This window comes from Falco punctatus (assembly GCF_963210335.1).
Source record: "Falco punctatus genome assembly, chromosome: 15".
In the NCBI taxonomy this organism is placed as follows: Eukaryota; Metazoa; Chordata; class Aves; order Falconiformes; family Falconidae; genus Falco; species Falco punctatus.
In genome coordinates this window covers 7496835-7519615 of record NC_137595.1, presented here as the reverse complement: position 1 = coordinate 7519615, position 22781 = coordinate 7496835, and the positions used below count along the sequence as shown (strand labels likewise).

The 22781-nt window shown below is 49.9% G+C and overlaps 1 protein-coding gene across 2 annotated transcripts in view; it reads left to right on the top strand.

The window, feature by feature from the left end:
- PCDH19 (protocadherin 19) overlaps window positions 1-22781 on the top strand; it is a 56579-nt gene that overhangs the window by 13392 nt on the left and 20406 nt on the right. The window contains exons 3-4 of one of the 2 annotated variants that reach the window (XM_080366057.1): window positions 14837-14895; window positions 17911-18083. In XM_080366057.1, the coding sequence (XP_080222183.1) occupies window positions 14837-14895; window positions 17911-18083 (232 nt within the window). The remainder of the gene's footprint in view (window positions 1-14836; window positions 14896-17910; window positions 18084-22781) is intronic. The other variant, XM_080366058.1, reaches the window with a different exon arrangement.

The following is a 22781-nucleotide window of genomic DNA, read 5'->3' as shown; positions in this document are numbered from 1 at the left end:
CCTGCTCCCCCTTCCCTGCCAGGCTGCCTACGGGGCTGGGCACATGGCCTTGCTTCAATAAATGATTAGATATTGTTCCCAGCAGAGACTATAGTTGAGTTCCAATCATTTTCTGTTAATTAAAATACAGGATGGTCTTATTTGTAGCATAAATAGTTGTAATCTGTGTACTTATAAGTGTAATTATAATTTAAATTAGAGCATGCTCTGAATTGGTGATGAATGGGGTGCTCTGCAGGCAGCCCTACCCTCACAGGGCTGCAGTGTGTGTTGTCTCCTGGGGTCCCCTGTGGTCCCAGTTCCTGCTGTCCCCAGAGGAGCATCACCCAGGGCTCAGCAAAGTGGCACTGAGGCCGTGGATGGCTCCCCATTTCGCTGTTCATTTTGGGGCAGAGCTTGCCTGTGGCACCTGTTGGAGGGTTTGCTGGAGAAAAGACCACAGCATCATTGCTTCAGTGTCTCCCTCAAGTTTCTGGTCTAAATTTGGAGTGAAGTAATGGCTTATGTCAGCTGAACAAGTGATTAGCACTTAGCCTTGAAGTGCCTTCCTGTTTAACACAGGATTACGGTGAGTTCTCGTTAGGCTGGTGAAGGCTTGCATGCGGCAAGTGCTAATGCTGCAGTGGACAGATGTGCATCGCAGATACTGCACTTTGTACACCCTTGGATGGAAACCCTCAGCACGCTGCGGGTAACCCCAGCCGCTCCTCCTCCTTACACCCGATACATCGTGTGGGGCTGTGGTAGATAGCGTAGGTCTGTATGTTGTGGGGCCATGTAGACGAGGTCCTTGTCTTGATGCCCTGTTGGCCACTGGAGATCTGGACGTGAATCCTTCGTGGTTCTCACGGGGATCTGGAGCTTGTCAGATTATACCATCTTTTGTAATGGCAGGTGTATGCCACAGGGCAGGTTTTAAAATTCCCGTGTTGGTAGACTGCATTAACCCATCCTAAGTCAGGTATGTAAAATTCCATTAAGCGAAAACCCTCTGGCATTTTCTCACCCGTGCTCGAGCTCTGCAGGCTATGCTAATGCAGTGTGTTTGCTCATCTATTAGGAGGATGATGGCTTTAAAATAATAACATTTATCTTTGGCAGCGGACCTACTATAGTGCATGCTGAGTACAATTTTGTGAAAGGCTCTGCAGATGTTGCCTCATTCAATCTGGGTCAAAAAGAGTGCTTAGAATCATAAAGGTTAGAAAGAGATCAAATAATTCGGTGGTTTTATTGCTGAATAATGTACTTGGAAAATATCATTCACCATTATTAGACTAAGTGAGTACAGAAAACACAGGACTCAATAGTCATTTCTCAGTATTGGCTGATTTTACTGTTTTTATAATGTAGCTAAATTCCCTGTTATTGATTCTAGCATTGATTATCGATCTGGAAACCTAAGTGTATGCGCTGGTGGGAGCACACGGGAGTCAGGCAATTAGGGTATTAGGCTTCCGCGCCTCCCTGCAGCGCCTGGCAGCGGCCAGCACACCCGCGGGGCGGATTGATGCTACTTGTGGGAAGCTGTCAGGGTTTTGGGAGCTGCCTTCACAAACAGAGATGAAAAAACAGGAAAACACCCATTTTGTGTGTGTTCTTTTCCATGCCTGCGAGCTTATGTAAACTTGTTCACGCAAACCCAGATGGGCTGGGACAGCGGCACCGGGATGGGGCTCGGTGCCTGCGCCTGCGTCTCCCATCACCTGCTCCCTCCTGGACTTTTCATATTCAGATTCACATCTGGATGCTCTGGCAGGGGCCCAGCTTCAGTGACATTTAGTGATCAAATCCACACGGCTGTTGGCTTAGAGACAGTATCCGAACCTGTCTGCCCAGTGAAACGCTTTTCCAGACATTTGCAAGCAGTTCTGCTTTCTTGTTCAGCCCCACTGTGGCTGTGTCCCCTCTCTGGGGGGAGGTACCACGCTTGGGCTGAGATCCTTCCCTGTACATCGGTTTAATTGCAGGGGTTGGGTTAGCAAGAGACCAAAGCCGTGGTCCCATCCAGGCTCTGCATCCCGTGGTGAGCCCTTGGACCAGAGCCGGCGGCATCGCTGTGGGAGCCGTGGGCTCCCGCCGGGCTGGGGCTTGCTCAGCCGTGCGATGGATTCCTTTGTTCAGAAAAAAAAGAGATGAATTTTGGAATATGTTCATCTCTTGTTCTCTGCACTTAGTTGTTGTCAGCATTAATATGCCGTTAACACATGCTCATTAAGAGGAGAATGATTATACCCTGCAGAGTATGGGGGAAACCTTCATTAGACACTAACATATTGAACTGAGCTGCAAACTTCACTTGGGAAAACTGGGGAAGGTTCTGCTCAGCATCAGGTTTCCCTAATTTCCCCTCGTTGGTCTGATAACAGCACCTGGTCTTCTAGCACGCACGCTTTCAGCCAGGGCTGCGGGTGTTGCGCAAGCGAGCCTGGGCTCAGGCTCCAGTGCTGAAATCCTTCTCGGGACCTCAAATCCAGTTTCCCCCAGATTGAAGACGTCCTCTTCAGAGCTTATTTTGGCAGGCAAAGTGGCCGCGAGCCTGCGTCCCTGCTCCAAGGGCTATGCCGGCTCTTCAGGCTTAACGAGATGAAATATCCGCAGAGCTGGGAGATGCTCCGGGAACAGATTTGTTGAGAAAGGAGGTGTCATTTCTACATCCTCGCTTTTCACACTGTAATGACGTTTTAAGCGTTCATCTGGCCTTGCTGCCTCCAGTCTGAAGCCATAACCTGCCATGTGTGACAGGGCAATTGCTCGCCCCGGTAATGATTACAGCGGAGCCTGGTGTTGTTCCCTTGTTTGCTCGGTGCGTGGCAGCTCGAGGCATGTGCATGGTGCTCTCTTAAAGTCAATCAATAAGAATAATTGCAAGTTCAGGTGGGGGTGAGGGAGGAGAGTTCTGTAGCAGACAAATATTTGCAGATTAAGACCCTGTTTACATGCAGATGCCTCTTGTGATAGGTAACAAGGGACAGACAATAAGGACCATATGTGGTATTTAATCAGAATTTATTTTAAATGGGGTGATTTCATAGATTTCCATGGAGCTGGCAGCTGTCCTCTGTATTAAATGTGAGCGTGCTGCCTCCATCCCTGCCCTGCTGCCCTGCCTGCCCTGGGCTTTTGCAGGATTTTGCAGCATTGGCGCATTGCGGTCCCGTCCCCTCTTGCCTCTGTATAGGTGCAGCCAGAGGGAATCCCACGGATCAGTTTTCACCTACAAACCTCAGCAAAGGAAAAATGGCATTTGGCGGCCCAGGATTTCCTGCGGTGAAGGTGTATGAAAGCATAGCCCCCTCCACGGGGGGAGGCAGCCTTTCTTCTGGCGCCTGCAGCAGCCGCAGGAGCAGTGATGCTGGGCTGAGCAGTGCCTGCTGCCCGCAGGACAGCCAGCACCCACAGGGTCTGCTGGAGCTGCGAGTGGTCATGGGGAGACCCAAACCACAGGTTGGAGGGGTTCTTCCAGCAGAGATGGAGACTGAGAGGGCTGAGGCTGCTCAGCCCTGACTCGTGATGCTCCTGGTGACCTGACCCCACGTTTGTGGTTGATCCTGAAACCTACTAATGAGGAAGTATGTCAAAACCAGAGGGGTGACCCATGGTTATCTGTCATTGCCGGGGGTGGGGAATGAGGTGGCGAGGTGAGATACCACCATGCGACAGGGCAGGCTTGGAAGCTTTTTGGTGTCTCTACCACTGCCTTCGTTAGAAGTAGGGTACCACCTCCTGGCTTGTGGTGGCTGGGTGGACAGATGGACGAAAGGACACCCTGGCTGTTGAGGAGGCAGGTCGGTGGCTGTCCCAGCTTCACCCAGCTTCTCCTTGGTTATTTCTCTGACCTTAATGACTTCTCCCTCTCGGCCCGCCGTGCTGTCTGAAGGCAGAGCAGCCACAGGCTCCCATCTAATCGCCTCTTGCCACGTTGGAAACGTGGCTGCGTCTGTTTGCTGGATGCTGCGTGACTCATGTAATCACCATGCAAAATGCATCATTCATAAACTGTTTAGCGTGACCTTTTGTACAGTAGCACTAATTATTATTATCACAGAAGCCCAGTAAACTAGACTAGTAATTATCAGGGATTTATTTGAATGGACAGCTAAGCTATTCTTGGCAAGTTAGTCAAAGCAGTTGTCATGACAGCCACACAAATGTGTCTTATGAATTGGGTTAATTAGGGTAATTAATAACTGTTGTTTTGCCCTTTTTAACAAGGTATTGCCTAGACACTATCAAAAAATAGCAATTGTACCTAACAGAAATAGTCTTCTTCTAACAGCAACCTTCAAATCACAAAATCAAAGTAGTAAATAACTGTTGGGTTGTCATTTCAAAGAAACGTGTCATCCTCCTTCTTGCGCAAAAGCAGAAAGTAAAAGGCTCTGTTGTAATTCTTCTGCTGAGTTTCCCTGGTTGTGCAGTGTTATCTAGAGACTGGTCATCATCCTTATCAATATTATTATTATTTAATTTAATGGCACGCCGCTCTGAGCCGTTGTCAGAGCTCTTTGCCATGCCCGGCTCCGTGCGAGTGGTGAGGGCAGCCCCAAGGTGCTGCCGTCGGTCAGAGCGGGCTCTGCAAGCGGCAGGACTTACAGCTGATTTTAAAGTTGTGACCATAAAGAATTTTTGTTTTGCTGGTGCATCGTCACCATCCTCATCAGGATGGCTGGTGCCGAGCTGCCAAGTCCTCGCTCAGCAGAGCATCTGCTTCTTTTGAAAGAAGGGTTTTGCTGAATAAATGGTTCCGGTTTTCTTGGGTTTGTTGCCGATACTGAGTAATGGTGGTAACTAAGGTTCCTAGGAACCAAGTAGCACCGAAGGGCCTCAAAAACGAAAAAAAACCCTCTGCTGTACCCCCTCCAGGGAGCAGCTGGGGCACCCCTGGCCGCCTGGTAGAGGGTCTGCAGCCTGCGGTGGTGGTGGTCCCCATCCTGTGCCGGTGGGCTGGGTGCTTGCTGGCACAGAGCACCGTCTTCCCGAGGACTGCGAGATTTGGTGCTGATTATTAAGAACGGTCCAACATTACAGATGTGACTGAGGAATATTACGTAAGTTTTGTAGAAAAGTGACCTGAATAGATGAGTGAAGGCTCTGGCTGGTTCTCCAGCTGCACCGAGCCCTGTCTATTTATATCACCTCTGGGCTTCCGAAGTCCTCTTTTAACTAAAGCTTATTTGATAACACAAGTCTTTTAAAAAAGCAAGAATAAAAAAAAAAAAAAAAAAAAAAAAGGAAAGGGGGAAGAAAGCCCTAAAGAAAAACACCTCTGTGGAGAAGGTAGGGTTTTAATGAAGAAATATTTTATACCGTTCTCCTACAACCTTAGGGCTAATAGCCTGGAACTGGTACTTTGGCTCCTTAAAAAGCCCAACAAGACAAGCCAATTACGGCCTCTGAAACATTTTTATTTTTAGTTCGTTGTAATAGCAATTCATCCTCGGCTATGGTACATTAACTGGAAGGAACAAGAAGTAGTAAGGTTTTGGCATCTTTGTAATAACCAACAGGCTGTTTTTACCAGGCTGTTAATAGTGTGGGGTGGCTGTCGGGCTGGGGGGGGGGGCAGTGTGGGGAGGAGAGGGGCATCCAGTGACTGCGGGAGCAGAGATCCCCTAACCCGGCGGGTGCTTTATTATCATTTATTTCCCTACAGTTTATTCTGGGAGAAAACAGGCTCCTGTTGGGCTAAATTCCTCAGTTTCCTGGTGCCTCCGAGCTGGCAGCATGGCTCAGGGGGGAGGAAGGGCTCTTTGGACGGGTGCTGGCATGTCCCCAAGGCTGCTGGAGCCAGTGTGACACCTTTTGGGGGACAGCAGGTTTTGGGGGGAGTGGAGCCGGGCTGAGCTGTGCCGTGCCCTTTGCATCCCACCTCCCCGCCGGGCTGTGTGCGTGGTGCAGTGAGTGGCGATGGCAGAGCCGGGAGGGCCAGTCCTGCTCAGGGTCCCAGTCACTCCCCTGGCTGCAGGGTAATTTTGTGGGCTGGAGAGCTGCATTTTCCTGCCCAAGTTGGGAAAAAAATTAAAATCGGGGAAAATGGTTTTGATAAATAATTTCATTGTGAGCAAAATCCCCTTGAGGCTTAGAGCGGGTGCTGGCCAAGGCTATCCTGATTGCAAGCCTTTCCGTGCAATTACAGATAAACAATGTAAATGACAGCATGATGAGCACACGGGGCACTGTTCGCCTCAGTTTTATTATCCAGCAGTGCTGGGGAATTTTTGCCGGAGCCAGGCAGGAGCTGCTGGTGTGGAGCTTGCACTCCAGAGCCGGGTGTGGGTGCACATGGCCATGTGCCGGGGGTGCACATGGGACCGGATCAGGCCTTGGTGAAGCTGTAGGATGAAAACACCTGTGGGGTGTGTAGGGGATACGGGAAGCGCTCGCTGCTTGCCCCAAAATCAGAAGAAACGGGGCTTGCGCCGAGACATGGGGCAGGGCCGAAGTCCCCATGCGCCCATCCTGCCCTCCCTGGCTGCCCCCGGGGCTGCCGCCCGCCGCTGCACCGGTTTCGGTACCCCTGGCCAAACTTGTGTCTGCTAAGCCACTGAGCGGGGAAATGGTCTGGCTGCAGCTGCCAGCCCCCTCGCCCACCACCCCAGGGAGCCTTGGGGGTGTCTCCGTCTCCTCTGGGATGCAGAAGCAGAGCAAGGTGCCCCTCGGCGGTGGGGCAGCAGCTGAGCCTGGCTCTGTTTTGGCACCCGGCACCGTTGTGGTGTGCCCCCCACCTGCCCCGGGGCTTGTGTGCGTTCAGGGATGCAGCCGGCGTGGCGGCTGCCCGAGCATCCCGTCACTCCGATGTGCCGAGCTGGCAGCAGCATCTCACGCCTTCTCTATTTTTAACTCAGCTGCAATGATTTTTGGTTTTTCTTTTTTTTCTTTCTTTTTTTTTTCTTTTTTTTTCTCTTTTTGCAGTGACAAATCTGTGATTTCTCCTGTTCCCTACAAAATGCATCGGTCTGACCTGCCGCTCCAGAAGGTGAATGACAAGGAGTTTTATTTAGCCCTAGAGATGGGAACATTTAAAAAAAGGTTCCTCTGTTATATTTGTTTTCATTCCTAATGGCAGGAGGCAGGGAAAGGACAGTTCTGAAAGGTTTTTTAACAAATCTGTAAGTCATGCCCCATTACCCTGGGGCTGCTGATTAGATCCAGATTGTTTCTCGCACTACTTAGGGAGGGGTGTAGTCCACACTGGAAGCTGCATGCATGGATCCATTACATATCTGAAAGTCCCAGGCACAGGTGATGGGGAAAAAACCCTTTTATTAGGTTTATTAGTTATTATATCTCTGCAGGGAATTTTCCTGGGTGTATTGAGGCAGCACCACTGTGCAGAAGGCTGTGCCCCAGGGGGGCTGGCGACTTCGTCCTGTGCCCTTGGGTGGGCACATGGGAGGGAGGCATTGCTCCTGCTGTTCCCAAATCCCTCCAGTCCCAGTCTCGGGGGCACTGGCCAGCTGCTGGGGCATCGCTAACCTCCTGGCTGCTCACGTGCAGGGAGGGTATCTGTATGCTCTCCCCTAGAAAGCATGCTCCCCTTTTGGGTCAGTATTTTGCTTTTCGATCAGTTTTGTGGGGATGGTGCCGAGCAGGTGCCTGCCCTGGTGGTGCTGCTGGAGGGACCTCTGTGTCACAGCCACCAAAGAGCTTTTGGGTTATAGGTGCCATTTGAATGTGAGGCAGGTTTTTTATTGTTGCATTTTTGCCCTTCATAACCATACTGTAGATTTCTGATATGTTGACAAATTCAACCGGGTGACACTATTTGTGGCTTTCAGGAGTGTAATTATGGCTTCATTGTGTGTTGCTTCTCTTGGGATTCAATCTGGGTTTCTAATCCTGTACCCTTTTTCAAAATCACATCACAGCAGCTCCCTTCCTCCTGCTTCTGATCCATTTTCAGATAAAAAATGACAAAGCCTGTATTTATTTGGGGAGGGGACAGGAGTTCAGTGCGGATTAGTGGGCATGCCAGCGCCGTAATACAGTCTGGTTTGATACTTCTGCTCATTCTGATGAACGGGGTGATGCTAAAGGATGAACTCTCCTAGTGATTTCTCTGCAATGCTTTTTATTTCATCAAGAGAAAATGGAGGCTGGACTCAGTTCCTTCGGTGTTTAATAATGTCCATCAGAACCAAATGCCCTTTATTTAAGCTACAGTAGTAATTAGAGGGTCGGTGGTGTTAAGCAGCCATGGAGTCCGGCTCTGAGGAATGTTCATTGTACCTCATTAAATTTGGAATTAGTGCTTAAAAGGTCAGAAATAAATATTCTGTTTATATTTCGGGGATAGTAAATCTAAATGGATGCTGTGTTTGCACATCCTCGTCTCTGCTCGTTCCTGCTGAACCAAGCGAGGCACTGCTCCATTTGGTTTAGGCAGCAATCAGTGTCTGCAAAAAAGCCCAACCCCAAACCCGACCCTGGTTTCATTGATCAAGGGCAGGAAAATGATCTGCTGTATTACATCTAATTATAAAACATCAATATCAGATGCTAAATGCACTTACTTTTTCAGAGACACTATATTGCTAGTTTACAGTTTGCAATCTCCTGTATTACAGGCTTTAGCAGGGAGCTGGGCTGTCGGGAGATGGCTGCAAAGGGAGGTGCCAGAGGTCAGATCCTTTTAACCTTTCCAGCTCCTCCAGGTGACTGACTCTTAAATGGTGCTCAATAAGAGCCGAATTGCTTCACTTTTACTTTCTGTCTTGCCTGGAGCTGTTGACACAGCAGAGGTGCATCCCTCAGCCCCTCTCCCCTGGCATGTGCTCCAGTGCCCATGGAGCAGGCTGGAGCTGCAGAAGGGGACCGGTGGTCAGCTGGGTCCTTTCCAAAGTCCCTGACCCCATGGGGGTCCCTGAGCCACAGCACGGCTTGGCTGTCGGAGGGGAGGGTGATGGGCTCCATGGGGTGACACAGGCATCGCTTGCCCCACCATGTCCTCAGCGTTTGCTGACTTTCCTGCATGGTGGAAGCGCCAGTAGCTGCTTGGGTAGAGTTTGCGTGGATGTTTACCCCAGAGCCTGGGGCTGGTGCTGCTCTCACATCTCTGATACCCACCATGCCAGGTCCTGTCAGTGCTGGAGAGTGAGGAGCTGGGAAATACGGGTCTGTTTTCTGCTACGTCTTCCCAGGCTGCAGCCGCAGTGCTCGGGACCCTCGCCCACTATTGCAGATGTTGCTGATGCCGGCAGCGCCTGAGTGGAGCTGGTGGTGAGCGCAGGGAAGGAGGCGTGGGTCAGGCACCACAGTGCACATCCAGGCTGGTCTGCAGCCACTGCTCCTGGGCTTTGACCGATGCTCTGAGGCAGCAGTGTCCTCATCAGTAGCCAGTAGTGCAGGGGCTAATTATGTGGCATCATACACGATGGGGGAAAACCTCTCCTGATGTCCCTTGAGATCTGGTCCCAGCCCCGAGCTGCATCTGATGAGTCTCCTGCTGGTGTGGGGAGAGAGACCAGCTGCGTTGCTGGGTGTGAGAGCATCACGACGAGCCCGGACTCTTCTTCTCAGGGCCGCGGGGCTAGGTTTTGGTGTTCAGTGGGGATTTGTACAGTGCCTGCTCCCGTCAGGAAGGAGTCTCGGACTGCTTATTTATTTCCCATGAGGTAAATAAGCAGCTTGCTAAATGATATTTCCCTCACTGCTGATGCATACTTCATTTGACCTGGTCTCTACTTTGAAATTTTCCCTGTCTCCCCCGTGCAGCTGTAGTGTTTTTATTTAATTTGCATGAATTCTATATCACCCGCAATATAGTTCAAACCATAAGAATTAAGTACTGGTGAGATCTCCTAACAGGCAGCAACAGTTTTATTGCAGATGCTGGAGCCTGTGATTGAGTGGCCCATGGAGGACAGGACTGAGGATACAGGAGGACCAGGAGAAGTGGTCTTACAAGCTCTGCCCTTCCCACCGGGGAGACCCAGTGGATTTTTGGGAATGATTTGCCATTTCTGTGGTCCCCAGTGATGCCTGCAGCACAGAGGAAAGGTCAGACCGGTGCTCCTGGTGAAGATGAGCAGCTTGATTCAGAGGATGAGGAGCCATTGCATGTTTCGAGAGCATTTTCTGAAACCCAAAAGGAGAGATGCACATTGCAGCCTTGGAGAAAGGTCCGCTTTGTTTTTTAATAATAAAGGGTGACATGCAAGCTTTATTAACAAGGCACGTAGGGGAAAAAAAAAAGGCTCAAGGGATAACCCTGAAAAAGTGGTGCTAAATGTGTCATTTTTATGAAGCTGATTTTGTGAAGGGTCCCTACATGCTTTGGCAGGAGGTTGCAGCAGGTTTACAATAATTTGTAGAAAGATAGAAATGTTTTCACCCTGAAGTGAGAAGAAGGGCAAAAAACCTCACACTGGGATGCTTTGGAGTTATCTTCCAAGGCGGAGGCTGGCGGAGGGATGGATACCTGTCACTTCGGGTCAGGAGAGATGGGTCCAGCTTCAAACAACCACAGACTTTGCCGGGGGCCTGATGTGTGGACCAAGGAGCCAAATCCTCCACCGAGAGTCTGGATCCAGACACAGCAGGGAAAGCTGGATTTTCACCTCCACAGACTTTGGTTTGAAAAAACCAACATTGGAAATAGCTGAAAAGAGGGAAGAGTGAGAAAAAGCCCAATCCTGGGCATCCACCCTGAGGCAGGCAGGCTGGCAGGGACATGGGTGCGCTGAGCCAAGCCGCCTGGCACAGCCCGGGACATGTCCCCCCCGCCCTGGGGACCGACTCTAGCCAGAATCCTCTATTTTTCCATCAGTCCACAGCGGTGGTCGTGCCTGGAGTTGCTGCAGCCTGCTGACCTTTCTGCTGGCACTTGCATTAATTCCTCTTAAACCACCTTTGCATCCTCTGGGGTTTATTTCTGTTTCTAAGGCAGAGAGTGAGCAGTCGTTAGAGCAGTGCTCTGTTGCTGCCAGACCTTTTCCTAACAGGGAAGTCACCTCCCGATGTCCGGGTCAAGAAGAGTTGTCCTGATGTTTGTATGTCTTTTTTTTTTTTTTAATTTAATGGAATTGGCAGTCCTCAACTAAAAGCAACCACTGGGGGGGGGGGGGGGGGGAGTTTAAAATTTCCCTGCTGATTGCTCGATTCTGAGTGTGTCTGTTGTTATATTTATATTTGTGTTGCTAAGGCAGCAGTTAAAAGCATTTTTCAAATTAGGCACTGGTAAGCTGCGTGCTGAGCCAGGCCTCTCTCTTTGATGGCATTGACACCAACACTCCTGCATCTGGAAAGCAAATCCCAAGCCTGGAGGACAGCAGGGTTTCTTTCCTCCGAGAGAAGTGAAGGCTGAGACCACAGACGTTATGCTAGGTGTTATTCAGCGCTTCCCAGTGTCTTGAATTTATTGTGTATTTGTAGCACAGAGGCTGAGGGTCTGATCCTGACAAGTGCGAGCATCTTTTATTTGTGTTATGATGAGCAGGAGATCAGAACTGGCAGTGCTGTTCGGGAGGTCCTTGCCATACCCAGCTCTGGACATGGAAAGGGGAGGCTGGGCTGGAGGCTGGGCTTCCCTTTGATTTCTGGAGGAGCAAAGCTGATCAGTGAGAAAGCAGCGATCTGATCGCTTTTGCCAAAATAATGAAGAAGATGAGGGCTGGCCTCTTGATGATGCACTTTATGAAGAGCGCACTTTCATCGGTGCCAGCCAGCCTTACCTTTTCCCTCTTTTTTTGTACTTCAACTTTGTTCTTCGGGCCTCATTAAGAGAGGGAGCGGTTCCTTTCCCAATTAAAATGTTGACATGTTGGAGATACTCTCCTTCGCTGTTGTTTTGCCTCTGTTTGTGAGTAATTGCACTTTGCAGGATGAACTAGAATTAGATCAAGTGAACTTCGATTGAATAATGCAACCATAAAGCAGCCCTTCTCCATGAAAAATCTCATTTCTTTTTTATTTTTCTGTTTTGATCCCCTAGCCTGCATCTAGATAACCTTGATGGATAATCCCATGGCTGAGGAGAGGTCTCGTAAACTGCTGGGCTGCCTGATGCACGGGCGGGAATGTGCCAGTACAGGCAGGGCAGGCAGCTCTCGCCGAGGGTGCAAACCCTCGTCCCAGGGAAGCAGATTTCCCATCCTTGTGGCCATGTCACTCCTTGTTTTGTCCGAAATCTGGAAGTAATTAGCATTAGTCGTGCTGCTTTTGATGGCGTGGGGGATTCGAAGCTTGGGAACGGATGCTGTGACTGACCCCACGGGAACCCGCTTGCTTGCATTAGTGACGTGGAGCATCCTGAGCAGGGGGGACGCGTGGACCAGGGAGTCTGCATGGGAAGGGTGTTACCTCAGTCCATCAGATGTGATGGGAGTTTGCTTGTCAGTGAATGGTTTCAGTTCAGCCAGGATTTGGTCGTCTTTTTTGGTCAGAAATCAACAGCAAAGCTCCCAGTGATGTTGGTCAGAGGGGGATTTAGTGTCTGTATCTGGGCTGCGGCACATGTGATGGCAATACATGTGGTGTTTCCTCAGCCTGTGGTGGTGTTTTGGCAGCACTGGTTGAGCATTCCCTGCGGATAGCCCTGGGTATCCCTTGGCCCCTGAAGCCTGGGCCGTGCAGCGACAGTGCTCTGAGCATTTTAAAGCTCTGTGTTGTACCTGCATATATTGCAATTTGCCCTCTGGGTCCTCTCAGCCACCTCTCCTCGTTTTCCCAGGGCTGAGATGAGCCCATAGGGATGAAGTGCACATCTTATCAGAGAGTAGTGGTGGGTACAGGGGGTCTCACACTGCTGCTTGGCATGGCAGTGGGGCTGGGGGTGTGGGGACAGGGCCAGCTGAGGCTCCAGGCTTGCTGGAGCCATTGCCACGTGCACCAGTGCAGCGTGGTGGACAGGGCTCCCTGCTGGGCAGGAATTGCTCTAAAACTGGTTCCTGTCCTCCTGTCCTGCGCTCCATTGCTTGGCTGCCCTCAGAGCCCCTTTGCAGGGCTGGGATCTTCCGTGGGGCTGCTGGAGGGGGATGCTGTGGGGTGGCATCAATCCCCATGGCATGGCAGCGCCAGGATTGATGGATAAACACAGGACCAGTGTTTTCTGCAGCGTTTAAAGTCTTGGGCATCACAAAGTTTAAAAATACATGTGTCCATTTACTCCTGAGCTCTAACCATCAAAGTCGTCCAGCAGGACTGAGGATGCAGGAACTGCAGGGACCAGTAGTTTGTGCAGTAAATCTCCTGCGTGACTCTCCAGCAGTAATTACTATGTGAAAGTAATAACTGAGCTGTGCTGAGTGCTGGGCCAACTCCCCCGGCTCGCAGCTCCTTGCATGTTTCTCTCTGGGAGGTTCCTGTTTGGTAAATTAGACATTGTGCTGTATTTGAGAAAAGGTCACATTTAACCAACGCCGCCTTTGCTTTATTATCTTGGCAGAGCAGTGTAACCTCTGCTGGGGTACGATTGGATTTCACATTCGGCTCTGCTGCAGCAGCCCTGCTCCCTGCATCCTGCCATTGTGATTACGTTAGCAGCAGACTCTGCTTTCCTTTATTTATTGGGACATTAAAGATGCATGCATTTATTTTTGCCATGTTCATAATTGCCATAAAAACAGGCCATAGTATCCCAAATTGGCACTTTGGGAAGGAGAGTGGCCACGGGGCCAGGGTGAGGAGGAACCAGGACAGGCAGCTGGGACAGGTGACTGTCCCTGCTTCTGTCCCAGGAGGAGGATGCTACCAGCCCAGAGGAAGCGGGACAGAACAGGGTCGACCCCTAACACTGCCAGGGGTGTCTGGCAGGGGCAGAGAATGTCCCCCAGCCCAGGAGTGATGCTGGTGGGAGCCCAGGTGGGATCCCTGCAGATCTGGGCAGACTTTGGGTAGAGGGACAGATGGACTGGGGTGCCTGATCTGCCTCCTCGTGGGTCCCTGAAGCCCAGGGAGGATCCTGGCCCGGCCATGCAGATCCCACCGTGTCCCTGACATGGCTTCTGTTGTGACTCACCATGCATCTCCCACCTCATCCTACCTCGTAGCTCCCACACATCCCACCCTGCAACAGCCACTGCATCCCACCATTCAGCTCCCATCAAGTCCCACCGTGCATCTCCCACCATACTGTACCACGCAGCACCCACCACATCCCACCCTGTGGCTCCAACTGTGGCCTCCAGAGTGCTAACACCTTGCTCTCTTCTCTACTTTTTGGTTGCTTTTGTCGGTTGCTTACCTGCTGTGAGCACCAGAAATCCGGGGCTGTGTAATCAGGTTAAAAGTTAGTGTGTCAAGTGTGGAGTAAGTTAGTGGGTTTTGCTTGCAAATGACAAACCCATTGGCTTTTCTCCCCTGCTTTTACTCCCCTCCAACTTTTAAGCGTGTTGCCCATTGTTTGTTTTTTTATTAATAACAGAGCCCACTGTCTCTGCAAATGAAATGATGTAAAACAAAGAAAAGTGCCCGCATTAAATTCTCCAGCAGGGGATTACCTTGCTGGCATTTACATATCTATGCAATAAATATTTTAACGTGTTAATTATACACTAATAAGAAAAATACCTTTTGAACTTTCAGTCAAATTGACACACACAGAACCGAGTCCATCAGGGAATTAAAAGCAATTAGTTTTGTAACAGAGCGTAGTCACATTGTTTCTTCTCTGCAAATTGTTCTGCGGTCACCAGCCAGCCTTGTTTTTTTTTTGGTGAAAGCTGGTGGCGAGACCGACAGGGACTGGAATCTTCCACGCCTGGCTCCGTCCCGCTTGCTGGGGTCTGTCCCGTGCCGAGATGCTCCTTCCCTTATGTGGGGTTCAAACCTGGCCATTCCCAGTCATGGGGAAATCAGACTTGTAACCATCTCCCTTTTCTTTTCCTCCTTCCAGACTGAAAACTACTCCTTTGATTCCAACTACGTGAACAGCAGAGCTCATTTAATAAAAAGGTACGTAGGCTTGCTTGAAAGCACTTGGGTTTGCCCAGCCAAATCCTGATTATTTAATGTTCTTCCTTACTGTGTTATATACGACTTGCTTTTTTTAATATGCAAAACGTTTCCAGAGTAATCATTTGATTTTAAAAACAGTATTTACTTCCTATTATGTCCCATTGCTCTTGGTTTGCAATAAAGGAAGGGTTTTTTTCTTTTCTTTTCCTCCTTCGCGCTGGGAAGTTGCAGTGAGTTAGGTGGAGTGCTGTTACCCTGACAACTTTCAAATTCATAGAGTTTATTCTATTTGAATGCACAGGAATAAAATGATAGATCTGGATGGTGAGATCTCCCTGCCATGTGAGGCGGGGGAAAAGAAAAAAAATATTCTCGTTTGGGGGCAGATAATTGGGTTGGATATGCGCTCACTGTTTTAGGTTGAATGCCGAGGCAAAACAGCACTTTGCGAGGCTTTTTTCTTCCATGGGTAAAAAGGAAAATATCGGTTCAGTTGCAACCTGGCAATTACCCTTGGGGGAATTTAACTCTTTAGATAAATAGTGGTATCCTCAGAGCTTAGTGGTGGCAAAGAAATGTCTCTGGGAGGTTAACGCTGGGGTTATCTGGCTGAACCCCGCTGGGCTGTGCTAAACTAGAGGTGAGCATCCCCCTGTGGGGCAGGCTCGGCTCTGCCTCCCCGGCTATTGCCAAGGCACGGAAAGGCACTGACACAGCACAATCAATACCTGTCAGGAGGCCGCCGCGCAGGGCTGGAGGGCCGTCTCCCCGCGCAGGATGCGGGCGCAGGAGGTGGCCGGCAGCTCTTTGCCCACCTCCCCTCTCCTCCCCAGGGACCGGCCGAGGTGTGCGGTGAGCGAGCTGGGTCCATGCCGGTGCCCGGTGGGGTTGTGCCAGGGTGCTCTGCAGAAGCCATCACGGCAGCAGGGGTGTAACGGAGAGCAGGAGCCGGCCCTGAACTGCTGAGATCTGATCTGAGCAGTAAAAATATCCAATTATCTGCCTGGCTGAGATCCCATTTATTTACATCTTAAAAATACAAGGAGTAAGGGAGCTGTGAGCACATTGTTTAAGCAGCTTGGGTTCAGCTAGGGAAGGACAGGTGTATTTGCCTGCGTGGCTCGTGGTGTTTAATGATGCTAATGCGATTGTGAGAGAGGATGGCTTGCCTGCGTCATGCTGCCCCTCGCCGGAGAGTCTTCAGCCATACTGAAAAAACCCAATCTATTAATCTTTCCTCGTTCACACCTAAGATAAAGGCAAGCAGCGCGCCCGCCTGCTGCAGCAGGGCTTACTCCGAGGCTGTATTGTTTGGGAAATGCTGCTGCTGCCGATTCCCTGAGACCTGCCCATCCTTTAGAGAAGTGTCAGCCGTGGAAACATGTCGTGTGGCTGCTGCATTACGGTCTGGTTCACTGCAGGGGAGATAAATGCATTGTAACACGGGTTGCCTGCGCATTGTGAACAGCAGCTCCATGTAGGACAGTGTTTCCCCTCGCTTTCTACCTTTGTCTTGTACCTTTAGTACAACGGGTGCTGGGAACACTGTGCAGACATCTAAGAACAAAAAATATTTTCTGTAACATACTGTGGCATCATTTTCATCCTTTGCCTTTATGAAGATGTTGTAGCTCTTCTATCTTTGGTGAGTGAATCTCCTCAAATCCAGCACTTTAATTAATCTATTTGTACTTTTCCTGTGTTGTCTACCTGCCCCTCTCGCTCATCTATGCACACACAAATGAATTGTAGATTTGTAGTGCTTTCTTAACTTAAAATTCTTTGATGTCACCTGGAATCAAAGTCAGTGGCTTCAACAGGGACATCTTTGTTTAAAAGGTAATGTTTGAAGGTTTACCAGTTTATATGTATTTCAGAGCTACCCCCTTGTGTGCTTTTGCAAAGCATCAGATGGTAGGTGGTCTGCTTGGTTTCCGTGGAGACGCAAAAGGGTTTTTCAAAGTAATGAAAATCTCCAGCTCTTTGGGGCTTTGAAGCACAGGCCGCATCACCCACCGGTGTTTCACACCAAATCAGCCAGCAAGAAATTTTGGAGCCGTGGGTGCAGGTGGATCCCCCCGATGGATGCAGATTTCCCATGCCAAGGCTGGGTGTGGAAGGAGGCGCAGGGTGGGTTGCCCAGGGACACTGATGGCTGTACCACCTGGGGAAGGCACATCTCAAGATGTCCCTGTGACTTGCTGCTGGGTGTCCTGGGGCATCACCCCTTGCAGGATGGTGGTGAGCAGCAGAAGGATCCCAAATGCAGCCAGAAATGAAACTCTTCCATCCCTCCAGCCTAGCGGCTGTGGGGTGATGAAGCTGCTTGGCCCTTGGGGGAAGTTGGGAGCAGCTCAGGTCTACCCGGCAGTGGCTGTGCTTGCAGGGGATGTCAAGGAGTTCAACTGTGTGTCGGATCTCCTTAAGGCTGTGAGAACTTGGATGCAGCATTGCCGGGTTATTTTTAAAAATAAGAATGGCATTGTCATCATGAAAATGAATTCCAGTTTCTAGGAAGACCTTAGTTTTCAAACTTTAAACAACCAGGATTTGGCCTATAACCTAAAAAATTAGGGTTTAGATCCTGTGTAACTTCAATATGTGGTAATACGACTTAAGCGAGCCGAGTTATAGAAACGGCTCATTCAGTGTATATATTTTAAATTTTGTTTTCCAATCCTGCTTCACTCTCAGCTTCCATACTACCCAGAGCAGATGGCTGACACCATCCCCATGGGCAGAGGCAGCCTGCCAGGCGGGACAGGCTGGATGCTGTGTTTCAGGGTGCTGAGCAGGGGGTGTCCCCCCTACCTCCCTGCACCAGCTCTGTGTGTGTGGGGAGCAGCTCCAGCCCTGCTGCTGGGTGCTGGGATGGCAGGGGACCTCCCTGTCCCTGCAGGGTGCGAGGCTGAGTGGTGGCAGCAGTGCCACCACCGCAGGTCTCCCTGTACACCATGGGGCAGCGGGGGCCACCTTGTCCCACCCAATAAGTCATGACTGTGTCTCCCCCAGCAGCTCCACGTTCAAGGACTTGGAGGGGAACAGTCTGAAGGACAGCGGCCATGAGGAGAGTGACCAGACGGACAGCGAGCACGATGTGCAGCGGGGCCTCTACTGCGACACGGCCGTCAACGACGTGCTGAACACCAGCGTCCCCTCCATGGGTTCCCAGGGCCCTGAGCAAGGTGAGCCACTGCTATGTGCCCTGGGGGCTGCCCACCACCCGCCCAGCCCCCACATGCCCCGTCGGTGGCTCTGGTGCTGCCTCAGTGGGTGCACAGCAGGGATGCGTAGCGCTTGCAGGGGATAATGCTGTACATCATCAGGGTGCTGGGTAGATATAAATTAATATTCACGCCGCGCCTGTCAGGTAAGTGAGCAGTTGGGATTATCTTCTGTTTCACAGGCAGAAAACCCAAGGCCATGAGCACCCACCTGACAGCGAGCGAGTGGCGGAGTTGGGATTAGGGCAGGAATTACCGGTGCCGTGCCCAGGGCTGGTCCCTGCTGGCACTTGGTGCGCCTTTCCCTGCGCGCCCTGCTCGCCATCTCCGGAGCTCATGTGCGGGCGCCGTCTGGGCAACTTTTCCGAAAGGTCAGCAGAGCGTGTGGGCAATCAGCTGGGCATCCCACGAGGGATTAGCTCGGGCTGGTGGGTGAGGGTTTGCATCTTTTCCCCAGATAGGCGGTGGGCTTTCAGCTCTTACACATCGCCACGCGCAGGGATGAAGTCCTGCAGGAACCAGGCTGGTATTAGCTAGAGGAAAGAAGTCAGAGCAGTTCAGCTGAGCCCAAGCCCGTCGTTTGTACTTGGGCATGAATGTAGCTTTTAATGTCTGACGGATGCAAACATCCTATGCAAACATCCTGTCTTTTTCAATTAAGAAGCCTGAATGCGGTTTGGTGCTCTGGCGCAGGGGAGCCTCGGGGCGCTTGGCTATATCTTGAGATAAGCTGTAGCTGAGGCTCAACTGGAAGCCCCACTGCTAAAAGACTTAAGGATATGAAAACAAAATGCTGTGATTATGAACTGGTCTTCAGCTGTTTAATTCAATTCATGGTAAACATCATTAAAAGCCTTTGTTTTGCTGTCATAAAAGAGTCAAATGGGGGAGAGAGAGTTCTTGCCATCTGCGCCACCGATTGTTGGGTTTTTTTTGCTGGAGAGGAGCTGATCGCTGTATTAATTCTCGATAGAGTCTGTTAAATGGCCGTAGTTAACCCTGTAAGACTCCACGAGGAGGGGAACGTGGAGGTCACCTACCCATTCCACGCTGCCAGCCACACTAATTGGAGAGGGATGGCATCCGCAGCGATAATGTATTTCCAGACAACCCTACTGTGGCCAAAGATGAAAAAAATTAAACATTTATATAACTGTACAGTGGCAGTTTAATTCTCTGCGGACCAGTGCCGTGTCAGAGAATGCAGGCTGATAGCTATCATTTATTATTCTTCTATTACAAAGAAATGCTTTTTCATTTCGATCAGGAGAGGGTTTCCTAAGATGCGTTTGCAGTAAGGGATGACTGTAGGAGCAAAAATGTTCATAATTGATTCCCATCCCGTTGAATGGTCTGAGCAACATCTGTTAATTTTTTGTCACATTTCTTCAGCAAAAAAACCAATCTCAATGGACTGCAGATAGGGTTTTACAGAGATTACATTTCTGATAAGTCTTCATGCTGGCTCTGTTGTGCACCAGATAACAATGCAAATAAGTTAAAGAGGATGAGTTGGAGGCAGAGCTTGTTGAAGGATTCAGATGGAAATAATATGGTCCAATCTGTTGTAACATGAACTCCTCATTGCACGTAAAAGACTCCCCCAAAATGAGGAGTATTGCCAGAAGGCGACTTCCAAAAGCAACCTGTATGTCTGCCTCCCAGTGCTGCGATGGCTAGGGGCTTGGGGCTTTTGGCTCTGGTTTGTTTCTGGGAGGAAGCTGGTATGCCAGCATTGCGTTGCCATGCAGCTGGACCTGTAGGCAGGTGTGCTGGGGGGCCAGCTCCCATCCTGCAGGACTCATGCTGTCTTGTGCGGAGGAGCAGTGGGGACTCACCTGCGAGGTTGTCAGGATGTTTGTGGAGCAATGAGAGGAGCAGCGCAGGCAGGGGGGTTAGCAGTTACTGTCATAGAAGCTGAAAAAAAGGTTAAAGAGAACATTTTCTGAGCTGATTTGTCAAGCAGGGACTGCAGAAAATAATCAGGAAAATCAAGATGCTGAGATGATGGTGATAACAGCGGTTCCTGCATGATTAAAGCGATGGTTTTAGCATGGTAATTTTTACCCGATTTTGGGTCAGAGTAGCAGGGCAGGGAAGAAACACAAGTTCAATGCCAAGGATGTGCAGGACAAGAGCGTGGCCCACTGCCCTGAGCACGTGGTCCGTGGCCAAACAGCAGCCTGGCAGCTCACGTCCCCATGCTTTGCCTTTGCTCCTATCCCTGCCCAAACCACATCTGATATAATCCCAGAGAAATGGGGTGGGAGAGTCATCAGAGTTTGCTCATCAGTGCTAATTATCTCCTGCCTGGGGGCCCGGCGAGGTGCCCCCGTGGCCAGGCTCTGCTGGGCTTGGACCTCGCTTTGTAACACCATGAGTCCTTTGTGAGTGGCCAGCTATCAGACTTTGTCCAGGTAATTTGGGCATCTTTATCTGCTTGGTGGGTAATCCTGGGTCTGCTGAAGCAAGACGCTGGTTGGCAGAAATCCTTGCAGCTCAAGGGTAGAGGGCAACCCCTCTGTGGTGGCACTGGGACCTGTCTGGCCAGCCATTGCCTACTCAGATGCTGGATTTTCTGCAGAAAGAGGTAGGCATGGGGTAGGCATGGATGGGTCCAAGCTCCTTCAGTGTTCTTCAGTGAGCCCAGCACCGGTGGTGAGTACGTGGCCATGGGAGCCCCAGGGACCTACTGCAGATGCTCAGGTAGCCTCCAGGCCCTCTACCCCTTCTCTGCGCTGGTGCTGCTTTTGGGTGGGAGTGACACTAGCTGCCAGTCCTGCTGGCAGGAGCACTTTCTTTTCCTTTGGAAATGACCTAGATTTCCAGAGAAATGGCAAACCATAGCATGGAGGGTGTCGAGCTTTAGTGGGTAGCAGCAGGTCATCAGAAATACTGCCTGGAGCTCAGCCACATCACTTATTTTGGGAGTAGGACTTCTGCCCAGTCCCTCTTTACCTCAGGATCTTAATTATTGATTATAAATTCATCAGTTGAAAAGATGGCTGTAATTGCTTTAATATGTACCCAATTTGGAGTTCATTATCGCCCAGAATTGTTTTCCTTCCCCTGCTAATTGATACCAAATGGGACGCTGAGGAAGGCGGGCACCGGCACCGCTCCACCTTTTGCGATTGCCTCGCTGCTTAATTATTTGTTTATTTGTGGATGTGTTAAGCACTGCTAGAAGTTTATATGCACTCCTTTCCTAATGGTGTCCTCAGCTGAACTTCCAAATGGATTTGTTGGAGAAAGGGAGGGTTTTGAGTGGCTGTTATATCTCGGCGATGTTTTGGGTTGGCTGGAGAAGTCTGCTGGAGGATGGGGGTAAATCCTTGGGTCCCCCTTTGTATTTTGGCCCATTTCACCGCAATGTGGTGTGGAGTTTCTCCACATCCTGGTGTAACCTTGACCCAAAGCCCAGCACTGGAGGATGCCCTGATTTCCAGCAAGGAGGTGGTGCTGGGCAGGAGACCCACCGCTGACATCACCTTTGTGGACAGCAGTGGGTGGTGCTGGCAGCCGCCGGAGCTTTGCCGTCGGGTTGGCAGCTCCCGACACCTGTTCCTCCCAGCAACGTGGGGAAATCTCAGTGTGAAATGTTTTCCAACACTGCAGAGCGTGGTAGTGCTTTTCCTGGGAAATGGCAGCGCAGACCAGATGTTTCAGAGGGTAATTGAAAATTCCATTTTATCAGAAAGCATTTGCTGTCAAAAAGTTTTATCTTTACTTCAACAAAGAGGTTGATTAGATCCCTCAGGACCTGAATTAGCATCTTTGAGGTTAGATACTCTGTTTTGTGATTCAGGTAGTTACTCCTCCCTTGGTTTTGCGCATACTGGGACTTTATTTTTTAAATCCCTTTGCCCTCTTCCAAGCAACATTTGTGCAGGTCTGGCTTGTTTTCTTTGTGTGGATGCATACAGGCGTCTAGATCTGCTTAAATGTTTTCTATTACCTTTTTCACCTTGCCTTGAGCCAGAGCCATCCTTGTACTCTGTAAGTCATAGGAGCTCTTGCCAGCATAGAAATCAGAAAAGAACTTTTTCAAATATGTGTTTTTAACGTTAGAAGCAACAGATTTCAAACTTCTCTTAATTCCCAGTGCTGGCCAGTGTTTTTTACCATCAGTCGTAGAAAGAAAATCATTGGCCCAATGAAGCAGCGATTTGCTGTTTAAGATAAAAATAGAATCCAAAAGAAAATGCAAAAATTATAAACACACACTAATCATAAAGAAGCCAATGTTAGAAACAGTCACCACAGCCATAAAATAGTGAAAAAGCTTTCAAATCAAAGTGAGAGGGTTTTTAAGCAATGTCAGTAATGTGTCTCTACAGAGAATTGCTTCTAAAAGCATCGCTTCCACTTTTCTGGTGCCAGATCAGCAGTAAAGGTTGGCGTGAAATGTCATCTGGAAAGACCTGATCCTGCATACATTTCCACATTTGAGTAACTTTGCTCACATAGGTGGTTTAATTGTGTCTGAGTCTCATAAACTCCAGCAAGACAAAGGGTTCTTTGAATAGAAATGGGCTATATTTAAATGCTTACATTAAGTCTTTTTTATACTATCACACAGTATAGGAACAGGCTTGGATGTAAAGGAGAGCCAGGCACGTGATACTCACCGGAACTTTTCTTGCTGGTTGCATCCCA